Here is a 22,118-nt window from a genome sequence, read left to right on the forward strand (position 1 = left end):
TTATGCACCAAGAACAGAAAAAACAATTTTAATGGCCCCACCAACTGTGTATTTATACACTGTATACAAATACTACTGAGCTAGTAAGTTAAAACCCAGAAATTTTAAAGAGATAGGTAACAAATATATTGAAAATAACAATCTGGATTAGAAATAATCTGGGCCCTTGGTCCCAATACCAATTTACAGGAATACAGGGGACAGAGAAACATATTAAACCATACTACGACGATCTGCAAAATCCAGACTCTGGGGAAACTCTATGGACAAACTATCCAGTTTCTTCAACAAACTACAGGGGGAAAAAGGAATAAGGGAGGAGCGACAGATCAAACAGACTTATAAGAGCTGTCAACCAATTGCAAAATGAGGATCCTGATTCAACTATAAAAATAAAAACAAAAATTTTATGACATGTATGAGGTAACTGGAAATTTGAACACAACTTCGATATTTGATACTAAGAAACTGCTCTTAATATTTTTCAGATATAAATGCTATTGGGTTATAATAGTTTTTTAATCCTCATCTTTTGAAATCTTCATGTATCAAATGCTTTCTAGAATTAGTTCCAAAATAATATGGTGAAGGGAGTGAACGGGCTATAGATAAAATTAGACACCCGGTACACAGTGGGCAGGGGGAGAAGGGCATGTGTGCTACGCTATTCTATTTTTCTGTATGATTGAATTTATTATAAAAGGTAAAATAAATAAATAAAATGGGAAAACACAGAAGTTTTAGTATTCTCTTCCTACACTCCAATAAACCGTCTTGCATATTTTGAACTACATACTTCACTTTGATGATCAATACCTATTATTAGAATGGGAGACTGTCTTTAATGAAAAGAAACGTCAGGTCTTCATGATCACTAAAAACTGTACCAAATAGTAGGAAGGTGATCACCTATGGACTATGGTTTTGTGGATGATTATTTTTTTTCTTTCTGATCTTAAGTGTTTAAAGGATTCCTCTAAACCTACAAATCTCTGGCTTGTAATGGGCACACTGCCATGAAGTCTTAAATCATTACTTCCAAACCAACCATGGCACGAGGCATTCCAGACTCAGGAGAGGAACTCCAAAGTCATCTTGACCACAAGTCTGAAACCTAGAAGCACCAGACAACTGCTGGAGGTGCTGTACCAGTCCCTCCTACTGTGCACACCCATCTCCTTTCACTGGGGTCACTATCACCTTGTCTGCCTCTGTGCTAAGTAACTGTTGACAGAGGCTAATGATTAAGAATACTGAGAATTAACGATAGGTAGGCAGAGATGTCTCATAAAACCACAAAAAGAACAACACTAAACATGAACTACAGATAAAAATTGGAGCTATAAAATCAAATGGCAAAGACTTAAAAAAAAGAGAATGGTATTAATTCTGTAGATGATGGGGAGCCAAGATAATTATCAGAGAACCAAGACACTATGACTAATATTTTAAAAACACTGACCAGTCATCCGCTACACGCAGATTCTTAGATAAGGCCGTGGCGTGTAGAGGACAAAGAGGGATGAACACAGAACTGCGCTCAAAGGATCTCAGTCCATGACTGCCTATTTATTTTTCCTGCTGCTCTGGCTCCGTATTCTCAGCCTTATTTCTCTATGCCTTGGGGCCCTAGCTCCATTCAGTCCTCCTCTCAATCTAGATGCTCTACTACCATTAAACTCATATTTCCTTGGGAGAAGATATTTGCAAATGACATATCAGATAAAGGGTTAGTATCCAAAATCTATGAAGAACTTATCAAACTCAACACCCAGAAAGCAAACAATCAGTGAAGAAATGGGCAAAAGACACTTTTCCAAAGAAGACATCCAGATGGCAAACAGACACATGAAAAAATGCTCAACATTAGTCATCATCAGAGAAATACAAATCAAAACCACAATGAGGTACCACCTCACAACTATCAGAATGGCTAACAGTAACAGCTCAGGTAACAACAGATGTTGGCGGGGATGTGAGAAAGAGGAACACTTTTACACTGCTGGTGGGAATGCAGACTGGTGCAGCCATTCTGGAAAACAGTATAGAAGTTCCTCAAAAAATTAAAAATAGAACTACCCTACAACCCAGCAATTGCACTACTGGTATTTATCCAAAAGATACAGGAGTGCTGATTCGAAGGGGTACATGTTTATAGCAACACTATCAACAATAGCCAAAGTATGGAAAGAGCCCAAATGTTCATCGACTGATGAATGGATAAAGAAGATGTGGGGTGTGTGTGTATACATATACACACACATACACGTACATACAATGGACTATTACTCAGCGATCAAAAAGAATGAAATCTTGTCATTTACAACAACATGGATGGAACTGGAGTGTATTAGGCTAAGCAAAATAAGTCAGTCAGAGAAAGACAAATATCGTATGATTTCACTCATGTAGAATTTAAGAAACAAAACAGATTGGCATAGGGGAAATGAAACAAAAATAAGAGAAAAACAGAGATGGACAAACCGTAAGAGACTCTTAAATACAAAGAACAAACTAAGGTTGCAGGAGGGAAGGTGAGTGGGGGATGGGCTAAACGGGGGATGGGCATTAAGGAGGGCCCTTGCTGGGATGAGCACTGGGTGTTATATGTAAGTGATGAATCACTAAATTCTACTCCTGAAATCAGTATTGCACCATATGCTACCTAACGTGGACTTAAGTTAAAAAAAAACAAACACGGGGGCGCCTGGGTGGCGCAGTCGGTTAAGCGTCCGACTTCAGCCAGGTCACGATCTCGCGGTCCGTGAGTTCGAGCCCCGCGTCAGGCTCTGGGCTGATGGCTCGGAGCCTGGAGCCTGTTTCCGATTCTGTGTCTCCCTCTCTCTCTGCCCCTCCCCCGTTCATGCTCTGTCTCTCTCTGTCCCAAAAATAAATTAAAAACGTTGAAAAAAAAAAAACAAACAAACAAACAAACAAAAAAAACATATTTCCTACACTGCCCCACTCCTAAGTTCTAGACCTATGCGTTCCCTCCCTACCAAATGCCCGGCACACCGTTCTCCTTGAAGCCCCTGTGGCACCTCCTCTTCCAGTATCCTCTATCTTTGTAAACAGTATCTCTAGTTGCCCACTCTAGAAGTCTGGCTGTCCTTTATACCGAAACAATCCTATGACAGTATCAATCCCACCTGTGTCTCTAATCTAAAATTCCTCCTGATCCTACTGATTCTTCTTCAACACATTTTAAATTCACCCATTTATCTAATGACTCACACTATTTTAACGGCTCTCCAAACAAATACTTTGGCACAAATCCAAATTCTTTAGGAAGGCATACATGGCCTTTAACAATGTAACCCCCCTTCACCTATCTGGCATCCTCTGCCCTCCACAGTGGCTGTACCCCAACTGCACCTCCTGAACATGCCAGTGACCCCATTTCCATATCAGTAAGTGGATTTAACATTAGATTATGACTGTGACATGTTCGATCACAGATATGCTAAGAGAGACAGGACTGCAGTATCACCTGCTGGTTCTGCATCACTTTTGCTAGCCTGTGAACATCATAATGCTTTGGTAGAGAAGGGATATAGGTATCTCCTTTTTGAAAATTCTCATCTTCTAGCCATAATATATATACATTGAAGAGCCTAAAAGAAAAAAAAAAACATAATTATATAAAATACAAAAAGACATGCAGGCAAATGACGTTTCTTACATGTCTAGGAACACTGTCACTACTACATAAAAGTAAAAAGCACAGAATACAGAAAATGCTTCCAACCACCACCACAGCCCCCAAGAAGCTCACGGGCCAGCAGGGGAGGAGGTCACAAATCCTTACAATCTCATGCGGTAATTGCTACAACAAGGCTGTAAAGAAAGGGCTCTGTGAACTCTATTATTAAATCAGGGGTAAATACAACATACAGGAAAAAATAACCAGAGAAGGTGATTTTAACACAGATCTAGGATATGAATTTGGAGTTTTTCTTTCCTGGGCAATCCAGTCGGTGAGCCTCAGTGGTTGGAAAAGGTTAACTAACATTCAAATAAACGCATTTTCTATCTTTTAGAGAAGACATTAAAAGCCATCTTAAACTACTACAACGGAAGAACCTGCCAGCTTCAGGCTCAATGACGCTCTCCCTCTTCAAGGAAGCACAAAGAGGACTCAGAGCATGTGTACACCTTGCTCCTATTAAGAAGGAACAGAACAAAGCCCAGCTAAAAAAAGAAAGGAAAAAAAAAAAAAATCTCCATTTTCCAGTAGAAACTTTAAAAAAAATTTAATGATGTTTCCTTTGTTTTTACAAGGAACACAGTCCATTGAGCTAAGATCACCGGTATTTTAAGCAGTTGTTTACAGCAACAGGTACTAGAGGAATCTGTGGCACCCAAATTGCTGGGTGGGGTCTGGGAGGCGGCATGGCTTGGCTTTGCTCGGTAACATGGAAAACTACCTCCTTCACCTCTGAGGCAGTCTGCGTAGGAACAGAGGCAGGGACAGGACTTTGAGGCTCTCACACGCAAGAGGCCGGTACAGAGCTCTCTCCCAGCTTCTGATGCAGCTAGATGGCTACTTACCAACATGCCAAAGGAAGGGGGATTTAAGAGAGGCGGAAGGGCACATCAAGCTTTCTTGGCTGATTTAAATGTTCAAAGATTAAGCCTCCCCATGGCGTAAGGCTGGCTAAAAGTAAGTTTTCCTTCAAGAAGCAAGCAAGATGAGGGCAGAAATCATTCCAAAGGCTGAAAGACAGCCCGAAGGGCTTTTAGGTCAAGCAAGCCTGAAGCCTCAGTGCTGGATCAAAACCCTGGGCTTCCTCACCAAGACATTTTGCATTCAGGGCTAATTATTAGAAGCCATTTTTATTAAGTCTTATTTAGTAAAACTAATACCTGGTTTACAGAAAGCTTATAAATGAAAGGTAAAGGAACAGCGTGAAAGGGACCAACCTTACTCCAGAGTTCTTAACGTCTGGGGGGGACACACATACTGTACCTGATTTTAGAAGCAATTTTGGGTGATTACTAGATCCTACCTTACCCCAGGCAGATTCCTAGAGGTGTTTGGACTTCACTTAAAGAACCCTGCCTTGCTCATGAATTTCCTTTAAAGAAGTGTCCTAGCAGGCTTTACTAGGTGTTTACCTGCTATGATCAATTGTTTTGGTTTGTTTCTAGTATTACATAGAGAAACAGAGAGGATGGATATCAGCCCTCTGGTTTAAGGCCTTCCATTCGGACTCCGGGCACTTGATAGAGCTAGATCCACACTGCTGACTTTCTTCTCATGAAGAACTTAAAAAGGAAGCATGACGAGATGCAAACCTGGTCACTGCCACCCTCCACATCCTATCGAGGCCAAGAGAACAGCACCTGGCAGTCTGTAACACAGATAACTGTTCCGGCACAGTACCTGTGCTGCAAACCACAGCATCAATAGCTAAATAACCATGTCCCACCTCACGAGCTCCGTGTGCAGCTCTGGGGAAGTCAGGTAACCAGGGGTGCCAGCCTGGCCAGCAGGCGGCCCTTCACTGCCCTCTGCTGGAACGCGGAGGGCCTTGCTCGCAGCATGGTGGAAGTCGGCCACCTCAGTCAGGCGCCTCTTCATTTCTCTCAACAAACTGGTATGAGCAGGGCTTTGAAAAAACCTTTTTCCAATACAACCATCTATGGGTAACCTTAAAAAATATAAGCATAGATTACAAGATCAACACAACATGATCTATGTGGCACAAAATCACAATCAATCAACAAGTCAATGGTTATAAATATCCCACACTGAATTAATACCTATTATTCTACCTCAATGGTTAGTATGCAGCTCCAACAACACGGTATATATGAAAGCAGTTTTAAAAAGAATGAAATACTACACAAATTTAAAGTATTACCACCACTTAGCGGTTACTGAATAAAGACAGTCTCTGCTCTAGAAGAACTTACAATCTGGTAGAAAAACAGAAGTGCCCAATAACCAACATCCGTATGTTCCGATGGACGGAGTTAAGGGAGTGAGGGTGAGCTAGGAATTGGGCTGGAGTCCGAGAATATGGTCGGGAACAGTGGACAGTTCCAGCCGACCAGAGTCCCTTCAGACCCAGTGGAAATGGCAGACACCTCCCAGCCCAACGGCTGCCGGGCACAGCCAGGCCTTTGTTCACACCCGTCATGCCCATCAGCAGTCCGCCTGGACGGGCTCCCAAGAGTCACACGAGCAGCCTGTATGGAGCAGTTTCCCTCCCTTTGCAGCTCTAGAGGCTCTACGCTACACCCTACCTGGTTCCAGGTATCTGGAACTGTCTTCACCCCATTGGGTACAGGGGATGGCAAAGGAAGAGCTGCCATAAGATACCCTAAACGCAAAAATGGTCAAGTCTAGTAAGTGTGAAACAGGGGAGAGAGGGACACTGCTAGTCGTAGGTCAAAGAACGGTTCTAACTTACAGGCCACGGCGGAGGACACAGAGCATCAGAGCAGTGCCAAGTCAAGAACAGGTTCACAGACACTTACAACAACACGGGGTACCATACCCATATTGCGGTCCTGGGCGGTGAAGATACAGGAGGAAGAACTTCTGCCAGATGAGAGGCAGGAGAGGGTGATCAGAAGGCGTGACAAGGGCCTGGTGGGCCCAGCGATAAATCAGCAGCCTCTGGAGGGACGGGACGATGGGGAGCTTCAGCTGGGCCTGGGCTTTCTACAAAAGAGGAGGGCCCTTGAGCAACCATGACATGATCACAGTTCCAAACAGTCTGCTCTTTCTAAGTGATCCAAATGAAAACACTGAACGTTTTGTTTTCAATTCAGTAAGTAAAACAAGTCATAGAACCTTGACCTTTCCGACCCACTAACTAATACCTTAACCTCCTTGGTAGCAAAACATATGGGGCAGGGGTTTTTTTTCCATCAAAACATTTCCCAGACCCCCAGATTGGAATGTGTCTTACACATCACCTAGTCTTATCTCATTTCTGTGCCTCTCCAGGCCTTTGCACATAAAACGCCACAGTGGAAAGGAGCAGAATGATAGGAAAACCAAAAGCCAGTTTTACTGCCAAACATTATCAATCTCTTAAAAACTTAGATCTGAAAAGGACTTTCCAGAATGATAAACTCCATGACAGGCTCTGAAACCCAAAAGCAAAATCTGTACTATAAGACCCTGAAATAGGTCTTACATTCTAAAGCCTATCCCAGTGTTCTTTCGCTTCAGTGAGCCTACAGATCAGCTATGGAGTTTTTAAAACAAATTCCTGGTCCCACTCCACACTTAAAAACTCAGAATCTCAAAAGTTGGGATCCAGGAATCTGATTTTTAAAACAAGCTCTCCAGGGGACTAAGGCACATGAGACACACTGGAAATTGCTATAAAACAATGGCAATCCCCTCCACACACGCAAAAACACAGCCTTCAATCATTACGATGTGGCTCTTCATGCTAAATAAACCTTGAAAAGAAGGATGCACTTCAGTTATACAGTTTTAAGCGCTGCTTTGGACACTGTGCTTTCTAAACATTTACAATGAAAGAAAACGGAGAAGTTTAAAAGCTATAGATAAATCTATCAGAGAACCACCTTCTCCCACTCAAATGCAGAACTGCTATTTGCACCTTCAGAGCTTGGTCAGGGGTAAAAGCAGTGTTTATAACCAATTCCCCTTCAACGACCCTTCGGAGCTGGGAGTCTTCTTCAAAGATGGATTCCATGTTCAGTACTGTCCAGGCAAACCAGACCTACAATGACAGCAGGTTAAGAGCGAGGGGAATGAGCAGCTCACTCAGACCAAAAATATCCCGATAGTCTACAAATTAACATCTTTTCTACCAGATATCTCAATCAACAAGTATTTATAATTTCCAAAATTAACAGAGTTTTATACCTACCTCTGTTCTTGTCACAGATATAAACTTAGATAAAAAAGATCATTGAAAAATGCTGAATTCCTTTGGAAAAGCTACTTCAGTAAAAGAAAATGTTTGTTCATGCAACATGCAGGTTCTGTATGCACAAGGACAGGAAAGACGGCCAGACATGAGCTCTGCCCTTAAGAAGTTTTCCATCTCAGGGGCACCTGGGTGGCTCAGTCTCTTGAGCGTCTGACTTCAACTGAGGTCATGATCTCACAGTTCATGGGTTCAAGCCCTGCATCGGGCTCTGTGTTCACAGCTCAGAGCCTGGAGCCTGCTTTGGATTCTATGTCTCCCCCTCTCTCTGCTCTTCCCACACTCGTGCTCCGTCTCTCTCTCTCTCTCTCTCTCTCTCAAAAATATAAAAATAAATGCTAAAAAAAATTTTTTTTTTAATTTTCCATCTCGTATACAGGAGACAAAACTAATATATAAGTAATCACAATGTGAAGTGAGAGGTGGTGAGTACTGAATCAGGAGTCCAGCGCTCCGGGAAGCCAGCAGAGGGAGGGCGGGATCACACAGGTGGACTTATCAGAGACGGCTCTGTGTGGAGAATGGAGGCGAAGGATGCCTGGCAAGAGGACCAGTGAGGAAAAGGCAAAGAGGTGGAAACACATGGGACACGGTAGGTAACAGCGAGGAGTGTGTTTCGGCTGGATCACGAGAGTTAAGAGGAAGAGCGGGAGGGAAGACTGTGATGGGAGGCTGAAGGATGTCGCTGCTGGTTTAAGTGATGGATCAGGGCCATAATTCGACACTCACAGTCAGAGAGGTGGTAGTCATGAAGAAAGCGCTGCTGCGGCCGCTATCGCTGACAAGAGCGGCCAACGCCTCGTGTGCACCGTGTGACGTACTAAGCCCGGCTCTAAGTACATCCCGTGCAGGTGCACTCAGTACTCCCAGCAGCCAGCTGAGGAAGCTGAGGACGGTGAGGTAAGCCCTGCCCAAGGCACAGGGCTAACAAGCATCAGAACCGAGTGTGCACCCCAGGCGGCCTGGCTCCAGCATCCACCCTCAACCGTGCTGCCGGGCAGGCTCTACAGCCGGGCAGACCAGGACTGACCACCAGCGGTCTGATCCTGAGCCTGCTGCTCGGCTCCATTCAACCTCAGTTAAGCCCTCGGTGAAACAGAACAGCGACAGCGCAACCTCAGGAGAGGGCCGCTGCGAGGATTAAACGAACGAGGGTTCTTACATGTGCCAAGGGCTAGATGAGCATTATTTAAAGCTGCTAGCAATACATTAGTAAAGATGAGAACATTAAAAGTTCGCAAAGATTACCAACGGTCCGCAAGGGCTTTCCTACCTGAGTAGGCGTGGCCAAGCCCTCCACGAAGGAAGGAGTGATGTTGCCAGCCACGATCCAGCTCACCAAAGAAGAGAGCAGACTCCGGTCACAGTGGTAACCCAAAGCATTCTATACAGGGGACAGGATGTGGAACAGAGAGAGAAGGCTTTAAAAAAACCTTATCAATGACCTTTTCAAGCATATCAGCAATTATCTTACTGTGATGGTAGACTCTGGTAAGACACAGATTTCATAATTAGTCCACCAGCAGTGAGAGCCACAGGCAGCGTATTACAGCCAAATGTCATGAGCAAGGCTTGTCCTGGGGGGTCCTTTCCTTTGGCTTCCCTGGAATCTGCATTAGCAGACTGTGGTTACTGAGATCAGGTACCAAGAAGACCAAGCTTAAAAAGGCAGTGGCCCCAGAGTAGTACTGAGAACTGTGCATTTGGGGGAGCATCCTGGGAAGGCTACTATCTAGACAATGACCGAAAGACAAATTCTCTAGGAGGTTTACCTTATGTTGCTGGTAGAGCAACTTCTGCACACAGTCTTCCTGCATCAGCTGAAACGCTGTTTTACACAAGTGGTCCATGAGAAAGAGGATGGGTTGTTCTCGGTACCAAAGATGCTGGCTTATTAGAGCCTGAACCCAGAACTCCAACACGGCAACGGGGCCCACTTCATTGGGCTGGGTGCTTACGGATACATGGGCCTACGGAGAAAGCGCTCAAGTGATGTGGAAGTAAGAGTCAGGCTCCCACTTTTAAAACACCAGCAAAATGACTACCTCCACTACAAAGCCCAAATCTGCGATGTTCTTGGCCAAAAGCACTGTGCCAAGTGCTTTGAAATGACCAACACTCAGATGTGCTAACCCTAGGGTGCTTGATTGGGAAGGTGGGCAAGGGTGTATTTAGGGGCTTCCTGGGGGCCTGACCTGGATCATGCTGTTGAGAAGCTTCACGTTGTCCCCATGGCTGGCTCCTGTCAGGTGCTGTGCCACCTTGTGGGTGACCTGCTGTGTGACACCCTGAGGGACGCCACTGTCCAAGTGTAGGAACAGAAGGAGGTGTGACAGAAACCTGCCAAGAACACAACACAATGCATTTGACCTTCCAATCAGAAGTCAACAAAATTTCCAGTGGCTAATTACTTAGGAGGAAACAGAAAAACATGAAATTGGTCCCATTTTTAGGCCAAAGCTCTATTTAGGATTTTCAATAAATCTTTAAGAACTTCAGAAAAATGAAGTTTTCAAATTTAAGGTGGGTTAAAAGGAAATCTATCCACCTGCAGAAGTATAGAGAACAGAGATCCCAAGACACACAAACACGTACAAGTTCAAGAGCATTAGAGGAACACCACCCCAAGTGCCCCTTTACCCCCTCCCCACTCACTAACAAATGCCAAGATGTTTGTAAAATCATCCCACAATCTTGTACTGGAAGTCAACTTCCTACAAGGTGGTAGAAGGGGCACAAAGGGGCACAAGGGGGATCCCACCACCATCAGTCAGGAAGTGCCCTCAGTTCCTGGGTTCCCAGCTCCCTCCTCTCTCTGCTTCTGCTGGATTTTCTGCCTGAAACATTCCCCCACACCTAACCTGCCAAACTCCTACTCACTCCCCACACCTCATCTACAACGTTCTTTCCTCAGAGGATACTTTCCGAGCCTTCCTGCCATCTAAAACACAGCTAACCCATTAACCTCTCTCGTGGCACCCTGTTCTTTTCCTCCATGGGCCTTAAAATTGGCAACTGCATCCTGAGGACGTGATCACTTCCTACGTGTCTGAGAGCAACAGCCGGCCTGCTTCCCTCCCCGCTGTACAGGCAGCAGCAGCACACAGTGCAAATCGATAAGCAGTTGTTATTGGTGAATGAACACCCCTCCCATTTCACAGGAGACACAGTGCAGGCCCAATTGAGGCCCAAATCCTAGTCAAGAGGAAAAGTGAGGGCGGGAAAGGTACCAATGAAGTGCTGTACAAGTTCAGAGGACAGAGCCAGTGCAGGCATTAGAGGGGCCTGGGAGAGATACAGAGAGGAAGTATTTGAAACACAGCCTAGAAAGAGTCATCGTTACTCAAAATTTAATGATTAGAGAAAAAAATATAGAAGCCATTCAATCTAATTTTAAAATATCTTTTAAAAATCTAAAAACAATTTACTAAAATGTGCCAGCCATTGTACTTTGTATCACTTAACCCTTACACCCAGCCTGTATGCGAGGTGTAACAGCCCATTATGCAAATGAAGAAACTGAGGCCCTGCAAAGTCAAGGAATTCACCTGTGCTCACACTTCTCGAGGCCCCAGCCAGGTGCTCTCTACCCTGCTCCCCAACTGGCAGTTCTCTTTCCTTCTCTATGCCTTCACTGTTTCCCAGCCTGGCCTCTCCAGACCCTCTTTTTACCCCCTACCCATAGTGAAAAAGCCCCACCCTGCCCACCCTGTCCTCCCCACTGGCCCAACACCTACATGCACTTCAAAACTCAACTAGAAACCCACCTCTTCCATAAAGTCATATGCTTCGGCCATCTGTTGCTTTTGTTCACTGAGCATCTTCTCTCTCTCTCTCTCCCTTCTGCTAACTGCACATCCTTTCATTAAGGGAGCTGTCCACCCGCCCCCCCCCCCCCCGGGCAACTGCCAATTCTGGGAGGGAGGGGCCCTCAAAACAGAATCCCTATACCCTCCTCTTAGGACTAGTCAATACCACCCAGCACAGTGACAGGCTGAGAGAGAACACATGACTAGGTCAGACCAATCAGGGATCATTACAAGGAACAATGATACAGAAAACATTGGCCCTTCCCACAGGGTAGTACTTAGTTCTCTTTACAGCCACACACTTTCATTCCCCTGCAGAAAAGTGCACCTGCAGTGGAAAAACTGAAAAAGAGAGGCGGGACCAAGGGACCTGGGAAGGAGGATAAGAGAAAAACAGAGAAACACTAATCCAGGGTCTCTCAACTTTGGCACTACTGACATTTTAGGCTGGCTAATTCTTTACTGTGAGGGGCTCTCTTATGTACTGCAGGACGTTCAGCACTACCCCTGGCCTCTATCCACCGGATACCAGTAGCAGACTCCCCCAGTCGCCCCCTCAACCACCCCCTTGCCCAACCATCTACTGCCTCCCGCTCCCCACCAGGATGTGACCACCAAAATCATTTGGAGACATTGCCAAATGTCCCAAGGGTCAAAATCACCCCTGACTGAGAACTACCACTTTAGAATGACCTGATGTTATCATGAGCCCTTTTCCCAATCACATGAGCCAAAACATTCTCTTCTTGATGAAACCAGCATGCACCGGGTTTTTATCATGTGCAATTAAGAGTCTTGATTAACACCCCATCCTTAATTCTTTTTTTTTTTCTTTTTTTTTTTTAACGTTTATTTAGCTTTGAGACAGAGAGAGAGAGAGAGCATGAACGGGGGAGGGTCAGAGAGAGAGGGAGACACAGAATCTGAAACAGGTTCCAGGCTCTGAGCAGTCAGCACAGAGCCCGACGCGGGGCTCAAACTCACGGACCGCGAGATCGTGACCTGAGCCGAAGTCGGACGCTTAACCGACTGAGCCACCCAGGCGCCCCGCTATTCTTAATTCCCTCCCTCCCAAGCAGCTATTTCTTTTACCCTAAATTCCATATACTTTTACCACACAACACGAATGCAACCTATACACCACAGCATGCATGGCCTTGCCAATAATACTTTGCTTCATAAGTTTTGTAATTACCTCAAAAGTCTTGTTTTCTCAACAAGATTATGTATGTCTCATGTGATGAGCACCCTCCTATGCATCTTATCTGTTTGTAATACTACAGACAATTAACAGCAATGTGTTCTGCTACTGTTACAATGGCAAAGCCATTTGCTGCTCAGTGTCAGAAGCACTATTCCCAGGTTTCATGGAAACTTCCCTTTCAACGGCTAATAAGCTATGAGCAATCTAAAATCAAATGAGAAATGGAAATATCTTTCATGATAATAAAACAAGAATCATTATAAGAGTCACTGTTTATCAAACTGCATTCTAAACTAGGCAGGAAGTTTTCTGCCTCATAAAAAAATACACCAGTGAATTATATCATTCCCTCTTTTACTTGCAAGCAGTCATCTGTACTCCCCAGGCTGTTTTCTACTTACTGCTCATTCTTCAGAAGGTAATACTGGCAAGGGTAGAACAAAGGCAGGATCTTATCCAGGACATGAACCACTGTTCGCAAATGCCTCGACTGGACCAGAATTCCCAACAGTGGGATGCCTTCTGCACAGAACTTCTCAATGCTATGGAAAGAGACAAAGGCAATGAGCATGCAAGGCAGCCGGCTCAGAAAATGACGTTCTTCAGTGAGCCATCAGCCTACTTGCTACCCAGTTGATCTCAGGTCTCCAGCACATTTCTGCACCACCAAACTTAGCCCAGGAATACTAGCATCAGAGCTCTGGAGCACAAAGGAACTTAAGTTTCATCCATATGCTCATTTTACACATGAGAAAGGTGAAGTATCATGCCCAAATTCACATAATTTCCTAAAGGAGGGCCAAAATGAGAACCCAGGTTTGCAAATTTCCAGTCCACAGCACTTTGCCACTACCCTACTTTGCTTCCCAAATGGTGCTTCTTCTAAGAGCTGTGGGGCTTTCACTGTCTGCATATTCCCACAAGGTAGCAGAGCAAAGAGACGATTCAAAAGTGAGTTCATTCTGTTAGTATAAAATGGCAAAGTTCTTCTGAAACCAATTTGCATAAAAAATTATTTACTCTTTGACGCACTTCAGAAAATCTATCTTTAAGAAATAATCTCAAATGCGGAGGAACATATGACAGATGATCCATGTAAAAGATGGACTTTTCAAAATTATTTAAAATCACAAACTCAGAAGCACACATGATTTATGTAAATTTTGGAAAAATGCATTCAATGCGAATATTATTACATTATTTAAAAATAATGTATACCAGGGGTGCCTGGGTGGCTCAGTCAGTTGAGCATCTGATGTCAGCTTACTCAGCTCATAATCTCATGGTTCATGAGCTGAGCCCCACATCAGGCTCGCTGCTGTAGGCACAGAGACCGCTTTGGATCCTCTGCCTTCCCCCCCCCCGCCCCTCCCCCACTTGTGCACATGCACTCTCTCTCTCAAAAATAAATATTAAAAAACAAAACAAAACAATGTTTCATTAGGGTGAGAAAGATTCTGGGTGATTTCTTTGACTATTGTTCTCTGTATTCTGTGATGTTATATTCGTATACAACTTATACTGCTGCATACTCTGCACCCAACCCTAAGCACATTCAAAAGATTGTTAAGTTAGGGGCGCCTGGGTGGCGCAGTCGGTTAAGCGTCCGACTTCAGCCAGGTCACGATCTCGCGGTCCGTGAGTTCGAGCCCCGCATCAGGCTCTGGGCTGATGGCTCGGAGCCTGGAGCCTGTTTCCGATTCTGTGTCTCCCTCTCTCTCTGTCCCTCCCCCGTTCATGCTCTGTCTCTCTCTGTCCCACAAATAAATAAAAAAACGTTGAAAAAAAAAAAAAAAAAAAAAGATTGTTAAGTTAATTCTAGTATGCATACATCCCAGACGACCGTGGTGGATGGAATTCAGCCCCAAAGAGAAACTCTTTATTCCCACCTTCACTCCATTCAGGATTTGGTAATCAGCACCAAACAAATACTTATGTTTGGAGAAGACACACAGTCTTATCAGTGAGTAAAGGAACTACAGTCCCAGAATGAATAGAAGAAAACAAGAAGAATCATGAAACGATTGAGTTCAGAACACTACACTCTGAATCCACACGCCAGACATATGCTAAATGTGTTCAGTGAATTAGAATTCACTTAAGGCTCATAAAGTAAGTCCAGTACTATTATTATTCCCATTTTATAGATGAGGTGCCTGAGGTACAGGACCCTGAGAATGATACGAGGGCTATTGGAAAAGATGTAGAGTGCCTCCCAAAGTGCTTAATTAAGATCTCTCCTCGTCCCAGTGGGTCACTTCTACCCTCTTTTACCTGACTTTCAAATCTGTCCATCACTAGTCCTACTGACCTACTTGATCACCTCCGTTCACTACCATGAAGCGTGGGCTTCGGTCAGGAGTGTTTCCTCATCACTCCTCACTCTTCCCCCTCCCCACTCAGACACCTGGTGCTCCTTCCCACGTTCATGCTTGAATCAAATATATACTAGTTCAAGTTCTGGAGATACACTGATGAAAGGACGATGCCCCTGCCTTCAAGGAGCACACAGTGCATGAGAAGAGCGAGAGAGACGATTACACTACAATACAGTAAGGGCTCTGCTCAGAGCGCACAGGTGCTATGGGCGGGGGAGTGGATGGTCCGAGGCTGACTCTTCAACACCGTCACCTGGCAAGGGTGAGCATCACCACTCTGCCCCCTAGCCTCGGACGCCTTCTCTACTTAAGACTCCTCTCCAAAGCTTAGCTCCTCCACGCAGGCATCCTGCCCTAATGATCTCTCCTTCCTTTAAATTCCTCCTGCTCATACTCTTGAGTGGTTCCCAATCCAGGCTGTACATCAGAAAAATCTGGAGAACGGCCCCAGACTAATTAGATCAGGACTCTCACACTCTTCTCTGCACAGGGAGCTTTAGAATCACTCCAAACGTGACTCTGAAGAGCAGCCAGAACGGAGAAGCACTGCTCTACACCTCTCATCCAGCCCACGGTCATGCCTTTAGTGCTGCCAATTGATTCCATCTACCATCTCCACTAAACTGTCAACAGCCTGAAGGCCACTAACAATCCTGTCTCTCTCCCACTTCTTGGCACAAGGCTGAACATAAACAGCTAATAGCACAACTGGCATCCTACTGAAAATATATGTAATGTGGAACAAGATGTTAAAATTGGGATGCTAAAAAGTGAGTCTCAATGAAAGAACCAGAAAGCATGTAGGTGAAAGAAATTTTAGAAAAAAAGAGGCTAAAAAAAATTAATACACTGTAGGAAAATGATCTCTGGGGGGAAAAAAAGGATTTTTAACCAACTAAGAATTCATTCATTTACTTACTGCACCAGTTACTTATTGCACCAGCTATAGCCTTCAGCACTGGGATAAAATGGTAACACAAGACAACCACGGCTCCTGAGGTTAGGACCTCACACATGATCCCTGAGAAGACTGAACAGAAAACTACCACTCAGTGTAGAAGAGACAGAGATCGCTCTAGGCTCATACCAGAGAAGCACGTGACCTGAGCAGGCATTTCATTCCCCTGGGCAGGTTTAGCCCTCTAACTGAGAAGCCAAAGTTGGGCTGCCATCACTTTAAACAAAATTCAGTAGAGACGACTAATTATTTTTATATTGTCACTATTCCAAGGAAGACAAAACATCTAGCGCTAACGTGAACATTCTCCTCTGGGTGACAGGTATACTCTCTCCGTAATGTATGAGATGATTTTCTGGTACAAATCTGTCTTATATGAATTTGGGCAGCATTTCCCCTACATAAGCCATTAATAAGGCTTATAATTTGGTCCTGATTGCCCTTAGATAGGTTTGATGGAGGCCTCAGACCTTGGGATGTGAAAAATGAAATCCAGAATCACTGACTACAAGGTTCAGCAACCCTAGGGGTTCAGCCCAAACACTGTACCTGTGGCCCAGAGCCGTCATAGCTAAGGCCAGATAACAGCCGATGGGCATGCCCGCCTTAACAGCCTTCAAGAGAGGATGAAACGTGGGTGACTCTGTCATGTCAGGCACAGTGCTGGAGAAGGGAACAGTTGGACAATTCTGCTGTATTCCATAATCATTTTTGTGCAGTTTTAACCTCAAGATCAAGTTCCAGGCCCACTGGTTAAATGAGGTCTCAGGTGTCTCTCCATATCGAACAATACTGGCCAAATATGAAACCTAAAACAATTATTTATTTTAAACCACATTAGTCACATACAAATTAAATCAGTAAGCTCACCCGCCCATCTGCTTTTGTGATCACCAACGTCCTCAAAAGAGAGGACACACTACTTACCAGTACTCAGTTTGCAGCAATTACAGCAATTTCTCACAACTGACCACTTCTGCTTACTCACTAGTCTCTTTGTGCGTCTGATATGAGTCAGCACAAGCAAAGGAGTAATAATACAAAAGTTGGTGCACAACTAATGGGGTGATGATAAATAAGTTTTAACAACCAGTTGGAGTGTGGGAGATCCTTTACAGGGTTTGTCAATTTTGTCAGTGTGAAAACTCCCACCGTGGTCAGTTTCAAGCTACCAACAGGTCAACAATCTAGTTTGCAAAGTTCCTGAAAATTTAACATTCAGCTCTCCAGAGCCAGGACACGCCAGCTCCAGGTCAAGTCAAATGCCACAGTATTAAAATGGTCACATGTAGGCCACTTCTCAAAGAAAAAAATCTTCATCCAACCACAGAATTCAATTTCAGTATCTTAAGTTGCCAGAAATGTTCTTAGGCAACCTAAGGGTAAATACTGTAGCTGTATCCACCCAAATCATTTATAATAAAGAAGGAAATACCTGCTTCATACTTTCAGAAAGAAGCCCAGCATACGGCTTCTGTGCAAGGTATTTCTGGTACGCTTCAAGAATCATTAAAGCCACTTCAGCATGGACTGCTTGATCCAGATGAAGGGTACCCTTTTAAAGAGAAAAATCATCATAAACATGCCATCTTGATTTTTTTAACATACCTTTGAACAAAAGGACTAGGAAGGATAGTAAAAAAAGGATCTTGGATCCTCAACTTTCCAAAAATTACATCACCTAACAATGAAGTTCTAAAGTGACAACAGGAAAAAACATGGAAATCTTAAAGAACCATTACGTTGTACTTAAATAGTCTGAGTCATCCTGGACCCTCATATAAAAGGTATCTTTGAATGTAACTCCCCCACTCCTACCCTAGAAGCTCCATGAAGACTTTAGGTCACAAGTTTAAGGGCACTGCCACAAACTGGGAAGATGTTTGTTTATTATTAAACAAAAAGATACTTAATAAATTAAGTCTATATCCCCTTTCCTCATTTTCTCATCAGTGAAAATATAGAAGATACTCAACAACACAAATAGAATATTCCTTTAGGAGCCTGAAGTTGCCTATAGAATTTCCCATCCAATCTTCCTCTGCAACCTGAAGAAACACATTCCTGGGGCACCTGAGTGGCTCAGCTGGTTAAGCATCCAACTCTTGATTTTGGCTCAGGTCATGACCTCACAGTCTGTGAGATGGAGCCCCGTGTCGGGATCCACAGTGACAGCAAGGAGCCTGCTTGGGATTCTCTCTCTCCCGCTCTCTGCCCCTCCCCGGCTTGTGCACTCTCTCTCAAAAATAAATAACAAATAAACAATAAAAAAAAAAAGAAATAAAGAAATATATCCCTAATCCTCTCACGAATCCTCTAACGAAGGATCATGGAGACTCTCATAGGGAAGTTCATGCAGCCTGCTAGGAGAGGGAGGACTAGGGGCTTCTATTCACAAGTCAGAGAACACGAGGATGGAAAAGAGGGGTCTACAGCTCTCACTTGGAGGGTGGGAAGCCCCGGATGTACCCATGGGCAGACCCAGGTGGTCAGGGACACTCTGGAAGAAAAGCTCCCTGGCTCCAGTTTTCTCATCTGTACAACGGGGTCAAGTTCGTGCAAAACACACAAGATGGCTATGACAACCAAATGATTTGTTCAGAAAAAAAGCTGGCAGACTGTTAGAGAGGGCTGAGTTCTCTCCCATTTTCCCTTTAAAATGTTGAAACATTTTGACCTAGGAACTAACATGTAAGGCCTAGAGTAAAAAGGAAGGAAAGTTTTAATGGTCAAAATCATGGACGTGGCATCTTTAGAGACATGATACATAGCAAACTCTTAATAATAAAAACTATTAATAATAACATTAATAAACTATGATTAATAAAAACTACCATCACTGAGTACTGAGAAATGTTTATGTTTTGAGGAAATGTTTCTCTAAAATTGATGTGTAGAACCTCCAGTATCTAGAGAGTGGTTTTGATACACATACCTGTTCACCAAATCCCCAATTCAGTCCTTCTAGAATAACACAGGCCAACTTATTCTTCACCATTGTCAGGTTATAATTCAATAACCAGTCCCGAATCACGGCTATCTCAGAGGCAGAAGGTCGCCAGAGATACAGAGGCAGTTCTTTAAACAAGTATAAAGAAACCTTATTTAAAAGAAAATGATGGTAATTAAGATCAAAACTTAAGGAACAATCCTGAATTACTACAATATATTATTAAACTGCTTGCAAAATTTTTTTTCCAAAAGGAAGTGGGGTCTTGTTTGATTTTTAGACAAATGAAATGGACATCATGGACAACCAAATGAAATAAATATTAAAACCAATAATACACCAAAAGCACATTTTGCTACCCTGTGTAAAGGTCAATCTTTTATTACTTATAATTTGGCATACTTCCATTTAATAAAACCACCATACCAAGACCCAAATTTAAAGCCATAATAAACGAGGAACAGTCATTCATTTTACAAAAAGATTTAGCGCTTTAAATAATTATTTAAATAAACAAAAAACTGGTAGTTGTCAGAGCAGAAGAGGGGAGGATAGTAGGGGGATGGGTGAAAAAGGTAAAGGAGATTAAAAGTGTAAAACTGGTACAAACTTCCAGTTATAAAATAAATAAATCACAGCGATGAGAAGTACAGTATAGTAATTACAGTCAATGACACTGTAGTAACTTTGTACAGTGACAGATGGTAACTACACTTATTGTGGTAAGCATTTCGTAAAGTATATCATCGCCAAATCACTATGTTGTACACTTGAAATGAATATGATATTGCATGTCAACTACACTTCAGTGAAAAAATTATTATTTCTTTCCTGGCATCTAAAAAGGTATTTCTGTTAGCTCCCAAGCAATCTGGGGAGGAGGGACAAGGAGTGAACAGAGGTAAAAATGAAATAAGATTAACCAAGAGTTGGTAACTGTTGAAAGTAGATGATGGGTACACAGGGATTCATTTCCTATTCTCCCTTTTATATATATTTGACAGATTCTATAATAAAAAGTTTTTAAAATCCTGTTTACAAGAAGTCTATAGCATCACTTTTTGAATAACCTATCGATGTGTGCAAATTAAGATAAATCTGGGGTCACTCAATAGTTTGCTTTAAGGGAGACTGATGAGAAGAGCAATTCATTTTATATTGTCTAGAACAGTGCTATCCAATGGAAATACAATGTAAGCCACATACATAATTTTAATTTTTCTACTAGCCACATATTTTAAAAGTAAAACAAGTGAAATTAATATATTTCATTTAATCTAATATGTCCAATACATTATCAACATGTGATCATTATACAAAACTATTGAGATATGCTACATACTTTTTGTTCACACTAAATCTTTGAAACCCAGTGAGTACTTTACACTTACAATACATCTCAATTTGGACTAGCCACCTTTCAAGGACTCTACAGTTGCATGTACCGAGTGGCTACTGTATTGGACAACACAGATCTAGAACATGCATACTAGTACTTTTCAGGTTCCTGCACTGCCCCCAATGAGAGGCAAAACAAAATGGGAAAGAACAGTAGAAGGAATGAATTTTAAAGAAGCCTTTCCTGGGGTGCCGGGGTGGCTCAGTCGGCTAAGTGTCCGACTTTGGCTCAGGTCATGATCTCGCAGTCTGTGAGTTCAAGCCCCGCATCAGGCTCTGTGCTGACAGCTCAGAGCCTTGGAGCCTGCTTCTGATTCTGTGTCTTCCTCTCTCTCTGCCCCTCCCCCACTCATGTTCTATCTCTCTCCTTTAAGAGTAAATAAACGCCAAAAAAAATTTTTTTTTAATTAAAAACAAATTACCAAAATAAATCTATCGATACATACAAAGAATAACACACGATGATCAAGTGGCTTTTATTCCAGAAAGCAGTAACAGTTCAACGTTTGAAAACTAGGACAGTTTAGATCCCACAGATCATTCCTAGGCTCTGGGGCTAGTTCTAATTCCTGATTATCCCAAGGTAACAGCAAAAATATTCAAAGCCATCATATTCATCTGAAGGCACAGAAGGTTTGAACAAGTTCCTCCAAAAACGTCAGCAAGTTCACAAAGCATTAAGGAACTACAGGTATAAACAGAGAATGGAGGCACCTTTTAGAAGATATGCTCTAAAAAACATTATGCTTCCAATTTTTATACTTAAAGTCAAGCATACCCCTGGGCCAGTTTACTAGAAGTATTATGAGCAAATTTAAAATGTAAGTGGGTGTATGTTAGCCAACTTGACAATAAATTATATTAAAAATAAATAAATGAAATGAAATAAAATTCATCCATATGGGAAATTAAATTAAATTAAATGTAAAATGTAAGTGTGGCCAAAACCAGACAGCCACTTAAGAGAAAATGGTGATGAGCTCAACCAAAGCGAAAGAATCTTGCGACCCACTGTGTATTTCTTTAGAACTCATTCCATTAGATAATCACCCAAAAAGGAGTAACCAAAAACATGCTCCCGTATATTGAATATAAAAGCCCTTTCGTCTCAATAAAATCATATCATTTCGTGGTGGGATACAATGCTTTTATTAAAAAGAAAAAGTACTACTGCCACTATGAAAACACTATGGTGCTGCCTCAAAAATGAAAAATGGAATTACCCTATGTTCCAACAACTCTACTTCTGGGTATATACCCAAAAGAATGGAGAGCAGGGCCTCAAAGAGACAGCTATACGCTCACATTCACAGCAGCATTATTCACAACAGCCAGAAGGGAGAAGCAATCTGAGTGTCCAGCAACAGATGAACAGATAAACAAAATGTGGTCTATACATGCACTAGAATATTATGCCGGCTTAAAAAAGAAGGAAATTCTGACACATGCTACGACATGCATGAACACCGACGACAATATGTCAAATGAAATAAGCTAAT

At 42.9% G+C, this 22,118-nt stretch overlaps 1 protein-coding gene across 1 annotated transcript in view; it reads right to left on the reverse strand.

Moving 5' to 3' along the window:
• Positions 1–22,118, reverse strand: part of EPG5 (ectopic P-granules 5 autophagy tethering factor) — a 106,299-nt gene that overhangs the window by 49,693 nt on the left and 34,488 nt on the right. Inside the window, exons 14-24 of the mRNA XM_019464163.2 lie at positions 19,207–19,371; positions 17,707–17,826; positions 16,821–17,080; positions 13,337–13,477; positions 10,118–10,262; positions 9,695–9,892; positions 9,196–9,306; positions 7,590–7,712; positions 6,507–6,673; positions 5,433–5,654; positions 3,491–3,614 (exon numbers count right to left, since the gene is read on the reverse strand). Of these exons, the coding sequence (XP_019319708.2) occupies positions 3,491–3,614; positions 5,433–5,654; positions 6,507–6,673; positions 7,590–7,712; positions 9,196–9,306; positions 9,695–9,892; positions 10,118–10,262; positions 13,337–13,477; positions 16,821–17,080; positions 17,707–17,826; positions 19,207–19,371 (1,776 nt within the window). The remainder of the gene's footprint in view (positions 1–3,490; positions 3,615–5,432; positions 5,655–6,506; positions 6,674–7,589; positions 7,713–9,195; positions 9,307–9,694; positions 9,893–10,117; positions 10,263–13,336; positions 13,478–16,820; positions 17,081–17,706; positions 17,827–19,206; positions 19,372–22,118) is intronic.

Source organism: Panthera pardus, unplaced genomic scaffold, assembly GCF_024362965.1.
Source record: "Panthera pardus isolate Hobbes unplaced genomic scaffold, ASM2436296v1 HiC_scaffold_15, whole genome shotgun sequence".
NCBI lineage: Eukaryota > Metazoa > Chordata > Mammalia > Carnivora > Felidae > Panthera > Panthera pardus.